Genomic DNA, 20995 nt, shown 5'->3' with positions numbered 1-20995 from the left:
AAGATTCGAGACTTCTTTGCGCATTGTTAAACTACGGAACTCCCTGCCACTTGAGGCGCCAACGGCTACCAAACTTGACGGCGTTAAAAGAGGATTGGACAAACCCAGTGAGGATAAAGGCTGTGGGGCGGCTACTAGCCGCGATGGCTCTTCTTCTGAAGGCCAGGTGTTAGGGGCCACAGGAGGGGAGAGCCGGACTTGGGTTCGAATCCTGGTCGTCGGTTTCACATAACGGGCGGCTGCTTGGCCACTCTGAGGGCGAGATGCTGGAGAGAGACTAGCTCAGTCGGTAGAGCGTGAGACTTTTAATCTCCGGGTTGTGGGTTCGAATCCCACATTAGGCAAAAGGTTCCTGCATTGCAAGGGGGTTGGGATGGATGACCTTTGGGGATCCCTACGATTCTGTGATTAGATGGGCTATTGAGATCCTGCAGGGCTCTTCTGAGCTGCTTATATCTGCTCCTAGCGATTGAACCGGAGTCCTTTTCCGACGCAAAGCTGGGCTGGAACCCATCGCCTCTTCCATATATACGGTATATATATAGTTTTGGCTCCAGTCCAGTGTGACTCCATCTCTGGCCTTCCCTCCCCATTCCAAACTCCAGAACAGGATCCGGCTCGCAGTTTCCCCAATCCCTGCTGCTCTCTTCTTCCGGCTCCAGTTTCTCCAATGATCCATTCCCACGTTTTGGAACCGGGTTCATAAATGCTGCCTGCCAGAGTCTGGCAACATGGTCTCAAAGTTTGGCCGGAGCCGGTTATACGGTCTGGGTTGAGATTCCTGCAGCCGGAGAGGCTTTAAAAAATATATATATGAAATAAAAGCCTTTTCTGGAGGGCCTTTCTGGGAACAGGTGGTCCGGCCGGAAATCCCACGACAGCTGTGAGATGCCAACCAGTAATACAATCTTCGCTCGCCGGACAAACCCTGCTGTCCGTTTCAGTTTTCTGTTGACTGACAGGTGCCAACGCCAATAAGATGCTCTTGTATGGCCTTGGGGGAAGGGGCTGGGGGGTGGCTGGAAGGGGGTCACTTCTTGCTGGGACCTCACAGAAAAACAAGGGATATATATTATGGCGGCCCGAGCCATCCTTTGGGGTCTCCTGTGGTCTCTTTGTGTCCTGGGTGAGTGTTTTGCTTTTTCCTCCTAATAAAATTCACCCTGTGATGTGGGAGAGGGGTTTGGGGCAGCTGGTGTAGTGGTTAGGGTCTCGGGGCCCGGATTCGAATCCTCCACCCGAGCCCATAATTAATAAGAATAATAAATTTTTATTTATACCACGCCCTTCCCGGTTCAGAAAACCGGGCTCAGGGCGGCTAACAACAAATTTATTTGTTTTTTTAATAAGTTCTTATTGTTAAAATAATTCAGCATTCATACACACATATTGCGAATATACAAGCATACATTTCCTACAATCCTTAAATATATACGAACATACCTACATTCGGTCCCACAGATCATTCCTTTTCCTACCACAAATTTAAAACAATGGATGCAACAAAAAACACGGCGTGAAATGCAGTATAAAACGTGAACGGCAATAAATTCAAAATTGCCTCTCGCCACAGGGTGGTTGTTTTGAGGAGAAAATGGGGAGGAGGAGAATGAAAAGAAATATATAAGTGTGAGAAGGGAGCGAAAAAACCTCCATTCGGATCGTTGTGGCAAACCCCCCTGCTCAATATATATAATTTTTGCAGCCTGGAGAACTAAGCGCAGACTCGTTTATTGATTTGGGGTTTCCAGAGGCCCTGGAAAAAAACTCTGCGCCTTCCTTAACATGTCATAAAAAGAATATAAAGTTGAGAAATTCGGGGAATGAAATGAAAGGGATTTGTTGCAGTGCACCCGATCTGATTTCCTGACATGATGGATGAGTAATAAAAGGAGAACAGAAAGCGGGGCATGGAGAATAATGAAGTCCTACAAAGTCTCTACAACTGCAGTGGCGCTTTTCTTGAATTACCAAATGTCAAATTGTTCTTATTTTATTTGGAAAATCTTGGGTTTTTTGTGTGCTTTGCCCTAACCCTGTTCTCTGTCCGGCTGTTGGGTAATTCGGCGCCGATGAGTGTCGTTTTAAATGGAGGTCAAAAATATTATTATAACGGTTGTTGTTATTATTATTATTTTATTTTATTATTTTATTTTATTTTATTTTATTTTATTTTATTTTATTTTATTTTATTTTATTTTATTTTATTTTATTTTATTTTATTATTATTATATTTCATCAAAAATATTATTATAACGCTTTTGCTTCTTCTTTCAAACTAACCTCCGAGTGGTTTGCAGCATCCCTAAAGAGAGGCAGTGCGGTGCAGTGCAGTGGTTAGAGTGCCTCACCGTGACCCGAGAGAGAGAGCTGGGTTCGAATCCCCGCTCACTGGCCTACCTCACAGGGCTTGTTGTGAGGATTAAATGAGGAGGGGGAGAACCGTGAACGTCAGCTTCTCGGAGACGGGGTATGAATTTAGCAAGCAAATAAATAAATCGCGGATAGGCTCAGTTGCAAATAATACAATGCAAATTCCACATTTTAGGCCAGAAGTAAGGTAAGTTAGCCGTTTCGGCACCAGGATAAATGTAAAGAAAAACTAGTATACGGGGATCCTAATAACTGTTAGCAGTCCCAGGATGCAGAAATGGTGGAGAGACAAGACAACGATGTCGGCACTAAATAGAAGTGATTTCTGCTCACACAGGTGAAGGGAGGCTGTGGGGAGGAGGGGAGGGTTAGGTGGAATTTGGGAAATAAAATAATATATAGGACAGCAAAGGATATAATAGATCCTTATAGAACAGCAATACATTGTAACCAGAACAGAAGTTTAAAAGCGGAAGTAAATGTACTTTTAGTATTGTCGCTATTGTCATAGTTATTATTATTTCTTATCGGTAGAAGGCAATGTTAATTTACCCCTCTTTGTTTTGCTGTCTGTGTAAAAAAAAAATTTAAGTCAATAAAAAGAAGAAGTGATTTCTGCATTGCAGAGGGTTCAGCTGGATGATCCTTGGACATCCCTTCTGTTTGAAAACGCCGGCCGCGTGAAGATAAGTTCAACGGTGCAAATAAGTTTTGAGGGATGGCGTACCGAATGGTTCGGTTTATGCAAAATACGCAGGGATTCCTGTTGTGCAAAATGAACCACGGAAAGGGAAGCCGTTGATAGTTTAAGGTGGTTGAAGTGAATATTCTAAAACTGAAATTTAATTTAAAAAACAACCTTAATTTAATTTAAATTTAATTTAAAAAAACGATCTAAAAAATTCGCTTTCAGTGCCACAAATCTGGGCTTCGTCGGAGGATTTTAAAGAGAGGTCGGCTGGATGTCCGTTGGGGATACTTCAGATGCAATTCCTGCGTTGCGGGGGTTCGGCTAGATGGCCTTCGGGGGTCCCTTCCAACTCCTCAGTTCCGTTGCAACGTTGGACTTTCCCAATGGCCTGTGATCTGCCCGGTTGCAGAAGACAAACTGAGACTCTCTCTCTCTCTCTCTCTCTCTCTCTCTCCAGTTGTGAGCTGCTCAGAAGTCGAGGGCCGCCTGGTGGATAAACTCGCCCAGAACTACTCCAAGACGGTCCTGCCCGTCCGCAGCGTCAAAGACAGAGTCCCCGTCCGCATCGGGATGTCGCTCTCACAGCTGATCAGCCTGGTGAGCGAAGGGTCTTTTGGACCTTGCGGCTTGGAGAGGGTTCAAGACTTGGAGCTGCCAGCAGGGGGAGCTGTGGCGGCACGGCAGCCAATCAGAACCCTGCTGCTCTTGCCTGCAGAGGGCAGCTTGGCTTCCTTTTCCTGTTGGCGCAATACCGCGGGGGAACAGCAGGGGGCGACAGTGCAGAAGGGGCGCTGTGCAAATCTGGTGGATGTCACAGTGACGCAGAGAGTCGGTCTCTTTAGATTCAACCCGGGTTTTCCTCTAAACGGAACCCGTCCGGATGTTCAAAATATGGGGCTGATTCCTGCATTGCAGGCGGTTCGTAGAATCTGGAATTGTAGAGTTGGGACCCCCAAAGGTCATCCAATCCAACCAGGAATCGCTGCTAAAGAATCCCTGGCAGGTGGCCATCAAATCGCTGCTTCGAAACCTCCAAACCACTTAGGGAGTCCGTTCCGCAGTCAAATGACTCTTGCCGTCAGAAAGTTCTTCCTAAATTGTGTGAAAATGGTATATTGCTGGTACCTAACACCAAGTAAGGGACGCGGGTGGCGCTGGTGTCTAAACCACAGAGCCTAGGACTTGCCGATCAGAAGGTTGGCAGTTCAAATCCCCACGGCGAGGTGAGCTCCCGTTGCTCGGTCCCTGCTCTTGCCAACCTAGCAGTTCAAAAGCACACCAGTGCAAGTAGATAAATAGGTACCGCTCCGGCGGGAAGGTAAACGGCGTTTCCGTGCGCTGCTCTGGTTCACCAGAAGCGGCTTAGTCCTGCTGGCCACATGACCCAGAAGCTGTACACCGGCTCCCTCGGCCAATAAAGCGAGATGAGCGCCGCAACCCCAGAGTTGGTCACGACTGGACCTAATGGTCAGGGGTCCCTTTACCTTTACCTAGCATTGTAAGGGACGCAGGTGGTGCTGTGGGTTAAACCACAGAGCCTAGGACTTGCCGATCAGAAGGTCAGCGGTTCGAATCCCCGCGACGGGGTGAGCTCCCGTTGCTCGGTCCCTGCTCCTGCCAACCTAGCAGTTCGAAAGAACAAAGTGCAAGTAGATAAATAGGTACCGCTCCAGCGGGAAGGTAAATGGTGTTTCCGTTTCCGTGTGCTACTCTGGCTCGCCAGAAGCGGCTTAGTCCTGCTGGCCACATGACCCGGAAGCTGAACGCCGGCTCCCTTGGCCAATAAAGCGAGATGAGCGCCGCAACCCCAGAGTCGGCCACGACTGGACCTAATGGTTGCGGTCCCTTTACCTTTACCTAACACCAAGTAAACTGGCAAAAATCTACTAAATCAAACAAGTGTTGGAAATGTAAAGAGAAAGAAGGTTCTTTTTATCATATCTGGTGGTCTTGTAGCAAGGTTAAAGCTTACCAGGAAATGATATACAGTGGTACCTCAGGTTAAGTACTTAATTCGTTCTGGAGGTCCGTTCTTAACCTGAAACTGTTCTTAACCTGAAGCACCACTTTAGCTAATGGGGCCTCCCACTGCCGCCGCGCCACTGGAGCACGATTTCTGTTCTCAACCTGAAGCAAAGTCCTTAACCTGAAGCACTATTTCTGGGTTAGCGGAGTCTGTAACCTGGATGCTCGGGTTGCAAACCTGATCCATGTGGGAGGCATGTTCGCAACCCGCAGCCTCCACAACATGCACGGGTTGCGATTCGGCGCTTCTGCGCATGCGCAAAGTGCAATTTAGTGCTTCTGCACATGTGCGAGCGCCAAAACCCGGAAGTAACTCGTTTGAGTACTTCCGGGTTTTAGTGCATCCATAACCCGAAAACGCGCAAGCTGAAGCGTCTGTAACCCGAGGTATGACTGTACAATGAATTGAAAAGGATGTTCAAAATAACTTTTGCAAAACAAAAACCAGAAGCTTTGGGGGGATTATAGGGGCAGAACTACCTAAATTGTATAGGGATTTATTTATGTATGCTATAATGCGGCGGCAAAAATGCTACTCGCCCCAAAGTGGGAAGATGCAGAAGTCCCAGCAAAGGAAGAATGGATACAAAAACTTATGGAATATGCAGAAATGGCGAAGCTTACCGGAAGAATAAGAAATCAAGATACAACTTTTTATAAAAGAATAGAAACGGTTTATTGAATATTTACATATAAATTGCAAAGAGATGAAAACATTGGCAGGATGTTTGTAATAACCTGCCGGTTCATAAGAGTATATATTTAAAGCAGATAATTAAATGAGCAAATTAACTGAATGTGGACATGCAGAAGATATTTAAAAAATAAATTTAAGGAGCCGCAGAAAGAGTGGGAAGGAAGTCAAACTTTGAGATGTTCAATTGTAAAAGTAATGAAATGTATAAACTTGAAAAGTATAAAGAGAAACGATAAATTTCTTCCTAATGTTTGGTCATGGAATTGTAGAGTTGGAAGGTACCCCCTAACTTTTGCCCAACATGGGACTCGAACTCAGGACCCTAAGGATTTTGAGTCTCGTTCTCTGCTGACTGAGCTATCCCAACTAGCAACAGTAAGTTTGTGTATGTTTATTCAAAACCTTCCAAGGATCCAGAATGCAGCAGTCTGATTGGTCCTAGAACAATAGGATCCAGAATGCAGCAGTCTGATTGGTCCTAGAACAATAGGATCCAGAATGCAGCAGTCTGATTGGTCCTAGAACAATAGGATCCAGAATGCAGCAGTCTGATTGGTCCTAGAACAATAGGATCCAGAATGCAGCAGTCTGATTGGTCCTAGAACAATAGGATCCAGAATGCAGCAGTCTGATTGGTCCTAGAACAATAGGATCCAGAATGCAGCAGTCTGATTGGTCCACAGGAGCCACCCAATCCAGCTCCAGGTGGAAGTGAATCCGCAACCTGATTGGCCCACAGGAGAATCCCGGAATTAGCCAATCACGTGGGGCCCATTGTGTAAATCATGTATATAAAGCAGACATTCTGGGGGAACTTCCATTCCTCCTCACCACTATGAGCTGAATAAAGAGCATGAAATCCACTCTCAACTCCGAGTATATTTCAGAAGCCCTTCAGATTTTTGAAGATGGCTCTTATATCCTCTCTTCTCCGGGCTAAACATCCCCAACTCCCTCAGCCGCTCCTCCTAAAATTCAGTTTCCGGACCTTTCATCCTCCTGGTCTCCCTCTTCTGCGCACCTTCCAGCTTGTCGACACCCGTCTAAAATTGAGGCGCCCAGAACGGGACGCAACAGGACTCCAGGCAGGGTCTGGCCAGGGCGGTTGGGCTAGATGACCTTTGGGTCCCCTCCAATTCTACAATCCTGTGATTCGATGTCTCCTCTGGGCTTGGGCCAGGAAAGAGTTAACGGCGGCAGCTCGACAGCTGAAGATCCTGGCTATTAATAGCCGAATCCTGGAGCCACCCAGGACAAAGGAAGGCAGGTCTTGCTGTCCCTCTTAGCTCATCCTCCCTCCAGGAATGGTCCCAATTTCCTTCCCAAGAAACAGCGAGATAGAATAAAAGCACATCTCCAGACTTTCGTTATTTCGTTATTTCTAGTTGGGATAGAGCAGGGGTCAGCACACTTTTTCAACAGGGGGCCGGTCCACTGTCCCTCAGACTTTGGGGGCGGACAGCAGGCTATATTTTGGGAAAAATAATAATGAACAAATTCCTATGCCCAACAAATAACCCAGAGATGCATTTTAAATAAAAGGACACGTTCTACTCATGTAAAAACACGCTGATTCCTGGTCTGTCTGCTGGCCGGATTGAGAAGGCGATTGGGCCGGATCCGGCCCCTGGGCCTTAGTTTGCCTACCCATGGGATAGAGTCACACAACAGCAAATTCAAATTATAATTTACCGTGTTTTTCCGTGTATAAGACGCCCCCAAATTAAGAAAACATCCCTCAGTGTATAAGACAAGCCTCAATTTTAAACCTAATTTTTTGATTAAAAAACCCCAAGTCTTATTAAAAAAAACCTAGTCTTTGGTAAAAAAAAAAAAACACTTAGTCTTGTTATAAGGGGGGAAAAACCTGCTCCCTTATGGGGTCTCCAAGAGCCCGTATAGAGTCCTTAAGTGGGTTCCCTATTGGTGTAGGAGAAAATAACAGAGAATATTGAGAAGCAAAGCAGCTAGTAAGCCTAATCTTAATTGAACTGTTGCAACAGGGTGCCCCCTTCACGCGCAGGAGGGAGGAGAACCCAGAGCACTGGTGCGCAAGCCCTTATATAGACTCTTGAAATTGCCCGCCCTGTAGCCCAAAACATCATGCATACATCACAGAAGGAGGCGGTCCACAGCGGAAATCCTGTCTGCCAGGGTACCTGATAATGGTCACTGATTGCTTTACCTGGGCAGCCTGACCATTCTTTTGTGATGGTTAATACTTTAGTTCCTGAGTCCAGGTCACAGGCTTACCCTATTCATACTCAAATACACCCTTAAGACAGGATTTGCAAGCGAAAAGACAACCAGAAGGCTTTGAGGTCATTGGGAGAGTCAAAATGGCTTCAGGATTGCTCTCCTATACTATTTCTTTTTTTTTAATGATTTTTATTGAGTTTTCCGTTTTAACAATCCAATCAGATCACATTAAATATTCCAAATTATACAAATACATAAAGTCCAAATATTTTGCGAAATTATAATTTTTTGTTAGGGCTTCCCATGCTACTCACCTGGAGTACTGTGTCCAGTTCTGGGCACCACAGTTCAAGAAGGACACTGACAAACTGGAACGTGTCCAGAGGAGGGCAACCAAAATGGTCCAAGGCCTGGAAACGATGCCGTATGAGGAACGGTTGAGGGAGCTGGGCATGTTTAGCCTGGAGAAGAGGAGGTTAAGGGGTGATAGGATAGCCATGTTCAAATATATAAAAGGATGTCACATGGAGGAGGGAGAAAGGTTGTTTTCTGCTGCTCCAGAGAAGCGGACACGGAGCAATGGATCCAAACTACAAGAAAGAAGATTCCACCTAAACATTCGGAAGAACTTCCTGACAGTAAGAGCTGTTCGACAGTGGAATTTGCTGCCCAGGAGTGTGGTGGAGTCTCCTACTTTGGAGGTCTTTAAGCAGAGGCTTGACAACCATATGTCAGGAGTGCTCTGATGGTGTTTCCTGCTTGGCAGGGGGTTGGACTCGATGGCCCTTGGGGTCTCTGCCAACTCTAGGATTCTATGATTTATTTGATTTCGTTTATACACTGCACGATGCGGACGGTCCAGGAATCAGTGTGTTTTTACATGAGTAGAATGTGTCCTTTTATGTAAATTCCATCTCTGGGTTATTTGTGGGGCATAGGAAGTCATTCATCCCCCCCAAAAAAAATATAGTCCAGCCCCCCAGAAGGTCCGAGGGACAGTGGACCAGCCCCCTGCTGCAAAAGTTTGCTCACCTCTGGTTTAAAATATGCGCAAAGTTAAAAGGTTCAAAACTTGCCTGAATGAGAATATTTTTAGCAGGTGCCAAATAGAGTTCCGTGAATGGGTCAAGTGGCAAGGAGTTCCGACTGAAAGATTGGTTTCTTGCAAACGTGGTCCCTCCGACTGGGCCAACCGTTAGTGCTCTGAAAAATCAGACAATCCTTTTCTTTTCTTTTTTGTTTCTTCAGACAGAGAAAGACGAGGAACTGACAACCAAAGTCTATTTGGATCTGGTAGGTGGAAATGAAATCTCTCTCTCTCTCTCTTTGCCTCCCTGACAAACGAACGCTTCTCCCCTTTTGGGGTAAGCGCCAGAAAGGGATCCAAATTCAGTTTTGTTCCAAGGGGTTTCTCCTCCGACTGCATTTCCAAAGGCACAGAATTCTCCCAGGGGTGCCCAAACTTTTTCAATCAGGGCCAGATTGCTGATCTTTTTTTAGGATTGAAGTTGTTGAGCTACAATTCTACCCCAAGGGGCCAGATTTAATCGACCAGCGGGCTGGATTAGGCCCCCGGAACAGACTTTGGACTTGCCTGTTTGAGAGGATGTTCAGAAACCATCAGGCAATGCTTTGTCTACTGGAACTTTTCCAGGAGCGATTAATAATGAAAATAATAATAATAATAATAATAATAATAATAATAATAATAATAATAATAATAATAATTTATTTATACCCCGCCCATCTGGCTGGGTTTCCCCAGCCACTCTGCGCGGCTTCCAACAAAACACTAAAATACAATAACCTATTAAACGTTAAAAGCTTCCCCAAACAGGGCTGCCTTCAGATGCCTTCTAAAAGTCAGATAGCTGTTTCTTTCCTTGGCATCTGCTGGGAGGGCGTTCCACAGGGCGGGTGCCACCACCGAGAAGGCCCTCTGCCTGGTTCCCTGTAACCTCACTTCTCGCAGGGAGGGAACCGACAGAAGGCCCTCAGAGCTGGACCTCAGCAGAACGATGGGGGTGGAGATGCTCCTTCAGGTCTCCTGGGCCTTTGAGGCCGTTTAGGGCTTTCAAGGTCAGCACCAACGATAACCTTCCTCTTGCCTTTCCTCCAATGACTCTCTCATCTCCCTCTCGAGATAAAACACATCTTTTTCTCTCTCTGTGGGTACCAGACATGGACCGACTACCGCCTCGTCTGGGACCCCGACGACTATGACGGCATCACCTCCGTCAGGCTTTTCTCGGACGAGGTCTGGCTCCCGGATATCGTCCTAATGAACAAGTGAGTGGCGATGAGGACTAGGAACCTTGGCGCTGTCAAAAGGAAGAGACCTGCGGGGAAGGGAGGAGCTGTTCCCAGCAGGGATCCCTCGCCTTCCCATATAATGCCATAATATGGCCTTCTCATAATGGGCGTCTGGGGAGATCCAGCCAGATGGGCAGGTTATAAATAATAATAAAAATTTAAATTATGATTATGGCCCACTGGCCTGAATCAGCAGCCTCTTCTTCGGCTCTCAAGCCATTGACAAACCTTCTCCTCCATGAACTGGTCCAAAGCTTTTCTAAAGCCATTCTCATCAGTGGCCATCTCCTCCTCTTGTGGCAGGGAGTTCCGCAGATAAAAAGTGAAAAGGTCCTGTCCCGAATCTCCCATCGTTCAGCTTCCACAAGTTCGAACGTTATGGGAGGAAAGGGAGAAAAACATGTCTCTGCCCTCTTTCTCCATGCCAGGCACTTTTGTATAGACTTCTATAAGAATTATTTATTATTTATACCCCCCCCCCCATTCTGGCTGGGTTTTCCCAGCCACTCTGGGCGGCTTCCAGCGAAATATTAAAAACACGATAAAACATCAAACATTGCAAACTTCCCTGAACAGGGCTGCCTTCAGATGTCTTCTGAATGTCAGGTAGTTGTTTATCTCTTTGACATCTGAAGGGAGGGCGTTCCACATGGCGGGTGCCACCACCCAGAAGGCCCTCTGCCTGGTTCCCTGTGACATGACTTCTCGCAGGGAGGGAACCGCCAGAAGGCCCTCAGAGCTGGACCTCAGTGTCCGGGCAGAACGATGGGGGTGGAGACGCTCCTTCAGGTCTACTGGGACTTTGAGGCCGTTTAGGGCTTTCAAGGTCAGCACCAACACTTGGGATTGTGCTTGGAGATGTACCTCCTCCTTGACTTTCCTCGAAACCAAAATGTTCTCTAAACCACAATAGGGGGGAGAGCTCTCGCACTCGGATCCATCTCGCGGGTTTCCCGTACAGGCGTGTGGCTGTGTGAAAAGGAGGCTGGACTAGAAGGGCTATTGGCCTGAAGCACCGGCTTAACCTTGTTTTTGTCCCTTATTCACCCTGTCCAGCAACGACGGCAACTTTGACATTGCGCTGTCAATCAACGTCCTGGTGAACCACAAAGGAGTCGTCCGGTGGCAGCCGCCAGCCATTTACAAGAGCAGTTGCAGTATCCAGGTGAGTGAGGTTTTCTTTATAAAAAATAAATCAATGAGATGTGGTTGCAAATACAGCGGTACCTCGGGTTACAGACGCTTCAGGCTGCACACTCCACTAAGCCAGAAATAGTGCTTCAGGTTAAGAACTTTGCTTCAGGATGAGAACAGAAATCGTGCTCCGGCGGCAGCAGGACGCCCCATTAGCTAAAGTGGTGCTTCAGGTTAAGAACAGTTTCAGGTTAAGAACGGACCTCCGGAACGAATTAAGTACTTAACCCGAGGTACCACTGTACTATAAAATGAATATGCGCCTCCGGGGTGCAAAGATCTGCCCGGTGCCCCCAAATTTAGTTTTTGTTGTTGTTTAGTCGTGTCCGACTCAGGGGGAAAAAGAAAATATACAGAGCATGATAGTACTGTAAATTTTTTAAATGACAGCCTTTTTCTCTCTCGTTTTTTTTTTGGGGGGGGTGTATTTGTGCGGCAGGTGACATACTTCCCCTTCGACTGGCAAAACTGCACGATGGTTTTCCGCTCATATACTTATGACACCTCGGAAATCACCCTTCTCCACCCTGTCGGTGAAGACGGGTTGGAGGTCAAGGAGATTATCATCTACGAGAACACGTTTATCGGTGAGGAATGGTGGATTCTGGGGAAATGCGTGTGGCGGGGGCTGGCTAGATTAGGAAGGGTAAAATCAACCCTAGACCCCCCCCCAAGGGATGACCCAAAAGACAACTTAGACCAGTGGTCAGCAAACTTTTTCAGCAGGGGGCCGGTCCACTGTCCCTCAGACCTTGTGGGGGGCTGGACTATATTGAGGGGGGGAATAATAATGAACGAATTCCTATGCCCCACAAATAACCCAGAGAAGCATTTTAAATAAAAGGACACATTCTACTCATGTAAAAACATGCTGATTCCCGGACCGTCCCTGGGCCAGATTGAAAAGGCGATTGGGCCGGATCCGGCAGAGAATGCCCAGTAGCAGAGTTTAGATTCGCAAAAGTCAAGCAGCAGTATAGTGTCAGGAATATAGGTTGTTAAGATCCTTTTGTCCCGTTTAGTTGCTTCCTGCACTCCCCTCTTGCAACGAAGAGACAACAAGCTGTTGTTGTTGAGTCATTTAGTCATGTCCGCCTCTTCGTGGCCCCCTGGACCAGAGCACGCCAGGCCCTCCTGTCTTCCACTGCCTCCCGCAGTTTGGTCAAACTCATGCTGGTCGCTTCGAGAACACTGTCCCACCATCTCGTCCTCTGTCGTCCCCTTCTCCTTGCGCCCTCCATCTTTCCCAACACCAGGGTCTTTTCCAGGGAGTCTTCTCTTCTCAGGAGGTGGCCAAAGTCTTGGAGCCTCAGCTTCAGGATCTGTCCTTCCAGTGAGCACTCAGGGCTGATTTCCTTCAGAATGGAGAGGTTGGATCTTCTTGCAGTCCATGGGACTCTCAAGAGTCTCCTCCAGCACCAGAATTCAAAAGCATCCATTCTTCGGCGATCAGCCTTCTTTATGGTCCAGCTCTCACTTCCATCCATCACTACTGGGAAAACCATAGCTTTTACTATACGGACCTTTATTGGCAAGGTGATGTCTCTGCTTTTTAAGATGCTGTCTAGGTTTGTCATTGCTTTTCTCCCAAGAAGCAGGCGTCTTTTAATTTCATGGCTGCTGTCACCCTCTGCAGTGATCATGGAGCCCAAGAAAGTAAAATCTCTCACTGCCTCCATTTCTTCCCCTTCTCTTTGCCAGGAGGTGATGGGCCCAGTGGCCATGATCTTCGTTTTTTTTGATGTTGAGCTTTAAACCATATTTTGCACTCTCCTCTTTCACTCTCATTAAAAGCTTCTTTAATTCCTCCTAAGTTTAAAATGCTTTACTTACAAAACGTTCTAAAGGTCAGATTCATGCGTTTATCCAAGCAGCGGCAATGCAGAACACAGGCAGAATACTCTCGGAATTGCAGAGAATGCAGAAAGCTTGCTTAGGCACGTCTTCCTTGGTTAGTTACATGGTGAGGAGAGAGTGAGAGAGGAACAGGAAGAGGAGGCTTCACTTCCTCCCTCGCCAGGAGGAAGAGTGGGCGTGACCTAGCTGAGTCTAGGAACACAGCTCTATTGTCTTAACCCCTTCATGCACTAACTAGGAATCACGCATAGTTGTATTTCACTGCAATTTCCCTTCTGTCTTTTCCTTTGGCAGACAACGGGCAGTGGGAGATCCGGCACAAACCGTCCCGCAAGAACACCCTCCCGGGAGACCCCCTGTACGAGGACATCACCTTCTACCTCATCATTCGGAGGAAGCCCCTCTTCTACCTCATCAACGTCATTATCCCTTGCATCTTGATTACCATCCTGGCCATCTTTGTCTTCTATCTCCCGCCGGATGCTGGTGGGTAGCCAGAAAAAAAAGAGCCACTCTTGAGCGACACCTTCAGGCTGTTAAGTGTTATTACACCCTGTGGGATGGGCTTCACTGAGCCTGACGCCCTCCTCAAAGAGGGATATTGCAAAGCTGGGGACATCTGATGGGAGGTCGTTCCACAGGGCGGGCACCACCACCAAGAAGGCCCTCTGCCTGGTTCCCTGTAACTTCACTTCTTGCAGGGAGGGAACCGCCAGAAGGCCCTCGGAGCTGGACCTCAGTGTCCAGGCTGGACGATGGGGGTAGAGATGCTCCTTCAGGTATACTGGACCGAGGCCGTTTAGGGCTTTCAAGATCAGCACCGACACTTTGAATTATGCTCGGAAATGTACTGGGAGCCAATGAAGGTCTTTCAGGACCAGTGTTATGTGGTCTCCCAGTCACCAGTCTGGCTGCTGCATTCTGGATTAGTTGTAGTTTCCGGGTCACCTTCAAAGGTAGCCCCACGTAGAACGCATGGCAGTAGTCCAAGCGGGAGATAACCAGAGCATGCGCCACTCTGGGGAGACAGTCTGCGGGCAGGAAGGGTCTCATCCTGCATACCAGGTGGAGTTGGTAGACAGCTGCCCTGGCCACAGAACTGACCTGCGTCTCCATGGACAGCGGTGAGTCCAGAATGACTCCCAGGCTGCGCATCTGGTCCTTCAAGGGCACTGTTGCCCCATTCGGGACCAGGGAGTCTTTCATACCCACCTGCCCCCTGTCCCCCAAGAACAGTACTGCTCATGTTCTCCTCCACCTCCCTTCCTCAGGCGAGAAGATGACCCTCTCCATCTTTGCTCTCCTCACCCTCACTGTCTTCCTCCTCCTGCTGGCTGACAAGGTCCCAGAGACATCCTTGGCAGTGCCCATCATCGTGAAATACCTCATGTTCACCATGAGTCTTGTGACTTTGTCCGTCATCCTCAGTGTGGTCGTCCTCAACTTGCACCATCGCTCACCCAACACCCATGAGATGCCCTTCTGGGTGCGACAGGTATGTGGGGAAGATTGACACTAACAATTATTCTTCTTTGGCGACCCCTCGTAGCCGAGTAAGATTGTCTTCCATAAACAGAGTTTTAACAGCGAGTCCGTAAGTGACTGTGGAGGCCAATTCTGGATCCACACGTCCTTCCACAGTGGGGACATTGGTTTCCCGATGGGGATTGATCACGGTGTGGATTTGTTCCTCCTAGCACGTTTCTCCCTTGCGTCCTGAGTTCGAGTGTCTTCCAAGCCCACGACGCCTTTGGTAAAGGCTGTTCTCCAACTGGAGCGCTCGCAGGCCAGTGTTTCCCAATTGTTGGTGTTTATACTACATTTTTTGAAATTGCCTCAAGAGAGTCTTTCAACCTCTTTTGTTGACCACCAGCATTACGCTTTCCATTTCTAAGTTCAGAATAAAGTACAGTGGTGCCCCGCAAGACGAATGCCTTGCAAGACGGAAAACCCGCTAGACGAAAGGGTTTTCCGTTTTGGAGGTGCTTCGCAAAACGAATTTCCTATGGGCTTGCTTCGCAAGACGACAATGTCTTGCCAGTTCCTGCTGGTTTTTTTCCCTCCCCCCTTTTTCTAAGCCGCTAAGCCGCTTATCAGCTGATCCGATCAACAGATAAGCCGCTAAAAGCCGCTAATAGCGCTAATCCGCTAATCCGTCAATGGGCTTGCTTCGCAAGATGAAAAAACCGCTAGACGAAGAGAATCACAGAACGGATTCTTTTCGTCTTGCGAGGCACCACTGTAGTTGCTTTGGAAGACGGTCAGAGGCAGCAATTCTTCTGAAGAACAGTAGCTGGAAACTGCAGGAGTGGCTCTCGCACTCGGGTCCTGCTCGCAGGCTTCCCAGAGGCATCTGGGCATACTCTGTGATGGCAGCATGCTAGAGTAGATGTGCCATTGGCCAGATCCAGCAAGCTTCATATTACATTCTTATGCCTTTCAGACTGCAATGAGCGTGAGATGCCAAAAGGCCAGGGGGAGATTCACAGCCATTAAAGGCCATAGGGACTACCATCAGCTGTCAGATTACTAAATAATACTAATACAGTGGTGCCCTGCAAGACGAATGCCTCGCAAGACGGAAAACTCGCTAGACGAAAGAGTTTTCCGTTTTGGAGGTGCTTCGCAAAACGAATTTCCTATGGGCTTGCTTCGCAAGACGACAATGTCTTGCGAGTTCCTGCTAGTTTTTTTTCCTCCCCCCCTTTTTCTAAGCCGCTAAGCCGCTTATCAGCTGATCTGATCAGCAGATAAGCCGCTAAAAGCCGCTAAGAGCGCTAATAGCGCTAATAGCGCTAATCCGCTAATCCTTCAGTGGGCTTGCTTCGCAAGACGAAAAAACCACTAGACGAAGAGAATCACAGAACGGATTCTTTTCGTCTTGCGAGGCACCACTGTAATAATAATTTTTTATTTATTCCCCGCCCATCTGGCTGGGTTTCCGCAGCCACGATTACAGTGGTACCTCGGGTTACATATGCTTCAGGTTACATACGCTTCAGGTTACAGACTCTGCTAACCCAGATATAGTACCCCGGGTTAAGAACTTCAGGATGAGAACAGAAATTGTGAGGCAGCGGGAGGCCCCATTAGCTAAAGTGGTGCTTCAGGTTAAGAACAGTTCCAGGTTAAGAACGGACCTCCGGAACGAATTAAGTACTTAACCCGAGGTACCACTGTATATAAAAGCATCTATATAGTTTTGTTTTCTGGTCTTTGGTTTGGACTCAGTCTAACCCTTATGTTTCCCTCCCCTTATGGTTTTGATCTACGGGCTACTTTTAAAACGAGGCTGCATTTTAAATTGCATTTTAACCTATATTTTAAATTGGTTTCCCCCCTCCCCGTATTATGTCCTTACTGTAATTTTTACTGGTGTTAGCCGCCCTGAGCCCAGCTCTGGCCAGGGAGGGCGGGGTATAAATATAATTTATTATTATGATGATTATTATAGATACAACTACCTTCTTACCAATACCTTCTGCCTTGCTGGTATTACTTAAGCAGAAATGTGGGAAGAAATGCAAGGAAATGTACTCTCTCTTCCTCTCTCCCTCCTTCTCTAGACCTTCATCCACACACTCCCCCGGTATTTGGGCTTGCGGCGCCCCAAACCAGAGACGCTCTTGAAACCTGCACCCCCACACCCCAAACAAGAGACCGTGGTGAAAAGCAACCGCCGGACGGACGAGTATTTTATTCGCACCCCTGCCTATGATTTCCTGTTCCCCAAACCCAACAGGTGAAGAGGCCAGGCAATTTGACACTGGTGGGATGAACGAGAGAGAGGTTGTTGCTAGGTAGTTCTGAAATTGTGGCTGGGGGGGGGGGAATTCCCCTTATGGGTTCGAGTACGGAGACTCGCCCCAGACTCCCAGTCGGTGAGACTTTATTCAGGATTGCGTCGCCAGGTAGAGTCCAAAGATCATTCCCGATTACCTCGCAAATTGCAAATACGATTTGGTCATGTTGACAGTAAAGCCAGTTAAGAGGTTTTCAAAGCCCGTTGAGAGCACTTTGACGTGCTTTCAAACTGCTAGGTTGGCAGGAGCTGGGACCGAGCAACGGGAGCTCACCCCGTCGTGGGGATTCGAACCGCTGACCTTCCGATCGGCAAGTCCTAGGCTCTGTGGTTTAACCCACACCGCCACCCACGTCCCTTACTCTTGAATAGCTCCCTTAAATAGTAGGCCTGAGCGAGGGGAAGGTGACGGGCTCGGCTTGTCCTATCAATGGTGGACTCCTTCTTCCATTCTCACGCTTTCAAGGTTTTCATAAAATTGTTGGGAGGGTCATCTGCAGTGCAGGGGTCTTTTGCCCAATGTGGGGCTCGAACCCTCGACCCAGAAATTCAGAGTCTCATGCTCTACTGACTGATTGACTTATGTGGGAGAGGATATATTAATTACAAATATCCTTCCAGATTCTCACATGTGTGGGATCAGCTTGAATAATCAGCTTGAGGTTTGCATTTGGAACGTGGGCAGAGCTTTTAGATGACCACCCTTTGGCAGGAAAATAGAAGCTTAGGAAAGGCTGAAAGCTGGTACTTTTGGAGTTACCTGCTTGATAAAAGAATGGCCGTAAAGTAGGTTTAAATTGGGGTTTACTTACTTAAAAGTCTTGCACTCATTTTCAGCGCCCAACAGCAGCAAACACAAGGCAGGTAAAAAAAAAAATACTTCTAGGTTACAAAATACATAGTTGAATAGTAAAATTGTGTCTGTGGTCAGGGAGAGTTGAGACAGACATCCATCCCAATCAAAAATATGGTGCAAAAGGACAAAGAGAGAGAGAAAGAGAGAGAGGATAAGGATAAGGAATCGCATTCCTATGGACTGAGTCTGCCTATCTAGGAATTTACATCTCTGTGGTTGTTAGCCCCTAGACCAGGGGTCAGCTGACTTTTTCAGCAGGGGGCCGGTCCACTGTCCCTCAGACCTTGTGGGGGCCAGACTATATTTTGAAGGGAGAAAATGAACGAATTCCTATGCCCCAGAAATAACCCAGAGATGCATTTTAAATAAAAGGACACATTCTACTCGTGTAAAAAACATGCTGATTCCTGGACGTCCGCAGGCCGGATTGAGAAGGCGATTGGGCCGGATCCAGCCCCCGGGCCTGAGTTTGACCCCCGGGTCCCCAGATGTTGTTGGACTACAACTCCCATCATTCTTAGCCAGTGTGAGCCGTGGTCAGGGATGATGGGAGTTGTAGTCCAACAACATCTGGGGACCCACAGGCGGAGAACCGCTGCTAGACTCGCTAATTAACGAGAATATGCATTGTTAGGTTTGACGGCAAATCTCCCGCAGGTTCCAGCCAGAGGCATTCCCGACGGATATGAAGAAGTATATTGACGGCCCCAGTCACTTCATTGCACTCCCGCCAGACTTGAAGGCTGCCATGGACGCCATCACCTACATAGCAGAACAGCTCCAGGAGCAAGATGACTATGATGAGGTGAGTTCTTCTGGAAGAAACCAAGCATTATGGGGAAGGATGGAAGGATCTGGGCGTGTTTTGCCTGGATAAAGGGAGACCGAGATGCGATGCAATTTAGAATCATAGAGTTGGAAAAGACCACAAGGGCCATCGAGTCCAACCCCCTGCCAATTTGTTGTTGTTGTTTAGTCGTTTAGTCGTGTCTCCTCGTGACCCCCTGGACCAGAGCATGCCAGGCCCTCCTGTCTTCCACTGCCTCCTGCAGTTTGGTCAAACTCATGCTGGTAGCTTCAAGAACACTGTCCCACCATCTCGTCCTCCGTCGTCCCCTTCTCCTTGTGCCCTCCATCTTTCCCAACATCAGGGTCTTTTCCAGGGAGTCTTCTCTTCTCATGAGGAGGCCAAAGTCTTGGAGCCTCAGCTTCAGGATCTGTCCTTCCAGTGAGCACTCAGGGCTGATTTCCTTCAGAATGGAGAGGTTTGATCTTCTTGCAGTCCATGGGACTCTCTATTGCATAATGAGGTGCAATAGCCACCTTCAAATCTCTGGTGGGCTTCCACATGGATGAGGGAACAAAGGTGTTTCCAGAGGGCAGGACCCGAAAAACCAACAGATTCAAGTTACAAGGGAAGAGATTCCAGGCGGCTAATGGATTGAGGTTGAATCCTGACAAGACAGAAGTGCTGTTTTGGGGGGATAGGAGGCGGGCAGGTGTGGAGGACTCCCTGGTCCTGAATGGGGCAACTGTGCCCCTGAAGGACCAGGTGTGCAGCCTGGGAGTCATTTTGGACTCACCGTTGTCCATGTAGGCACAGGTCAGTTCTGGGTCCAGGGCAGCTGTCTGCCAGCTCCATCTGGTGCACAGGATGAGACCTTCCCTGTCCGCGGACTGTCTCACCAGAGTGGCGCATGCTCTGGTTATCTCCCGCTTGGACTACTGCAATGCACTCTATGTGGGGCTACCTTTGAATGTGACCTGGAAATTACAACTAATCCAGAATGCGGCAACCAGACTGGGGACTGGGAGACCACATAACACCAGTCCTGAAAGACCTACATTGGCTCACAGGACGTTTCCAAGCACAATTCAAAGTGTTGGTGCTGACCTTGAAAGCCCTAAACGGCCTCAAAGGCCCAGTAGACCTGAAGGAGCGTCTCCACCCCCATCGTCCAGCCGGTCACTGAGGTCCAGTTCCGAGGGGCTTCCAGCAGTTCCCTCCCTGCGAGAAGCAAAGCTACAGGGAACCAGGCAGAGGGCCTTCTCGGTGGTGGCACCCGCCCTGTGGAACGCCCTCCCAGCAGATGTCAAAGAGATAAACAACTACCTGACATTCAGAAGACATCTGAAGGCAGCCCTGTTTAGGGAAGCTTTTAATGTTTAATAGGTTATTATATTTTAGTGTTCTGTTGGAAGCCGCCCAGAGCAGCTGGGGAAACCCGGCCAGATGGGCGGGGTATAAATAATAAATTTTATTATTGTTGTTATTTTTTAATGTGTGGTATTTTAGTGTATTTTTGGTCTTTGTGGAAGCCGCCCAGAGTGGCTGGGGAAACCCAGCCAGATGGGCGGGGTACAAATAATAAATTATTATTATGATTAAACACTAGGAGGGTCCGAGCTGTTTGGCTGTGGAACAGACGCCCTCCGAATGTGATGGGCTCTCCTTCATTGGAAGTTTTTATGCAGAGGTTGGATGGACACCTGTCAAGCAGCTCCGATTCCTGTCTCGCAGGGGGGTTGGGCTGGATGACCTTTGGGGGTCCCTCCCAATTTGACTGTTCTGTGACCTGCTTCCTCCTTCCCTTGCAGCTGAAGAAGGACTGGGAATACGTCGCCATTGTGGTGGACCGGCTCTTCTTCTGGACCTTCATCATCTTCACCACGCTGGGCACCTTCAGCATCTTTCTGGACGCCAGTTTCCACCTGCCCCCCGACCAGCCCTTCCCCTGAGCCCACGGCCTCCTTCGCCCAACCGGAATAATGGGTCGGGTGGTCCTTCCACAGGGAAGGCCTGTGAACCGTTGACTTCCGCTTGTGCCCACATCCCTGTGGGGTGGGTCTGGGGAAACCTCAGGCCTGTGGGTCAAATACAGCCCTCTAAGCCTCTCTATTCAGACCCTAGGCCACACCCTCTCTGCAAGCCACACCCCTACACAGACTGTACAAGGCCACACCCTCTTAAGCCACACCCACTGGGAT

The 20995-nt window shown here is 48.2% G+C and overlaps 2 protein-coding genes and 1 long non-coding RNA gene across 3 annotated transcripts in view; 2 read left to right on the top strand and 1 right to left on the bottom strand.

The window, feature by feature from the left end:
* LOC309518142 overlaps positions 1-20995 on the top strand; it is a 169915-nt gene that overhangs the window by 105201 nt on the left and 43719 nt on the right. The window lies entirely within an intron of this gene.
* Positions 1-20995, bottom strand: part of LOC309518103 (thialysine N-epsilon-acetyltransferase-like) — a 195170-nt gene that overhangs the window by 155086 nt on the left and 19089 nt on the right. The gene's annotated exons all lie outside the window — the stretch shown is intronic.
* On the top strand, positions 1075-20822 carry CHRNB1 (cholinergic receptor nicotinic beta 1 subunit; the record flags this gene model as incomplete). Its single annotated transcript, XM_082197734.1, has 11 exons — positions 1075-1126; positions 3522-3661; positions 9234-9278; positions 10165-10274; positions 11355-11463; positions 11932-12079; positions 13644-13835; positions 14621-14844; positions 16916-17091; positions 18665-18812; positions 20606-20822. 11 exons carry the CDS (start codon positions 1075-1077, stop codon positions 20744-20746), a joined length of 1485 nt encoding a protein of 494 aa, XP_082053860.1. The 3' UTR covers positions 20747-20822.

This window comes from Podarcis vaucheri (genome assembly GCF_965113315.1).
Source record: "Podarcis vaucheri genome assembly, chromosome: 13".
NCBI lineage: Eukaryota > Metazoa > Chordata > Lepidosauria > Squamata > Lacertidae > Podarcis > Podarcis vaucheri.
This window is presented reverse-complemented; position numbering and strand designations above follow the sequence as displayed.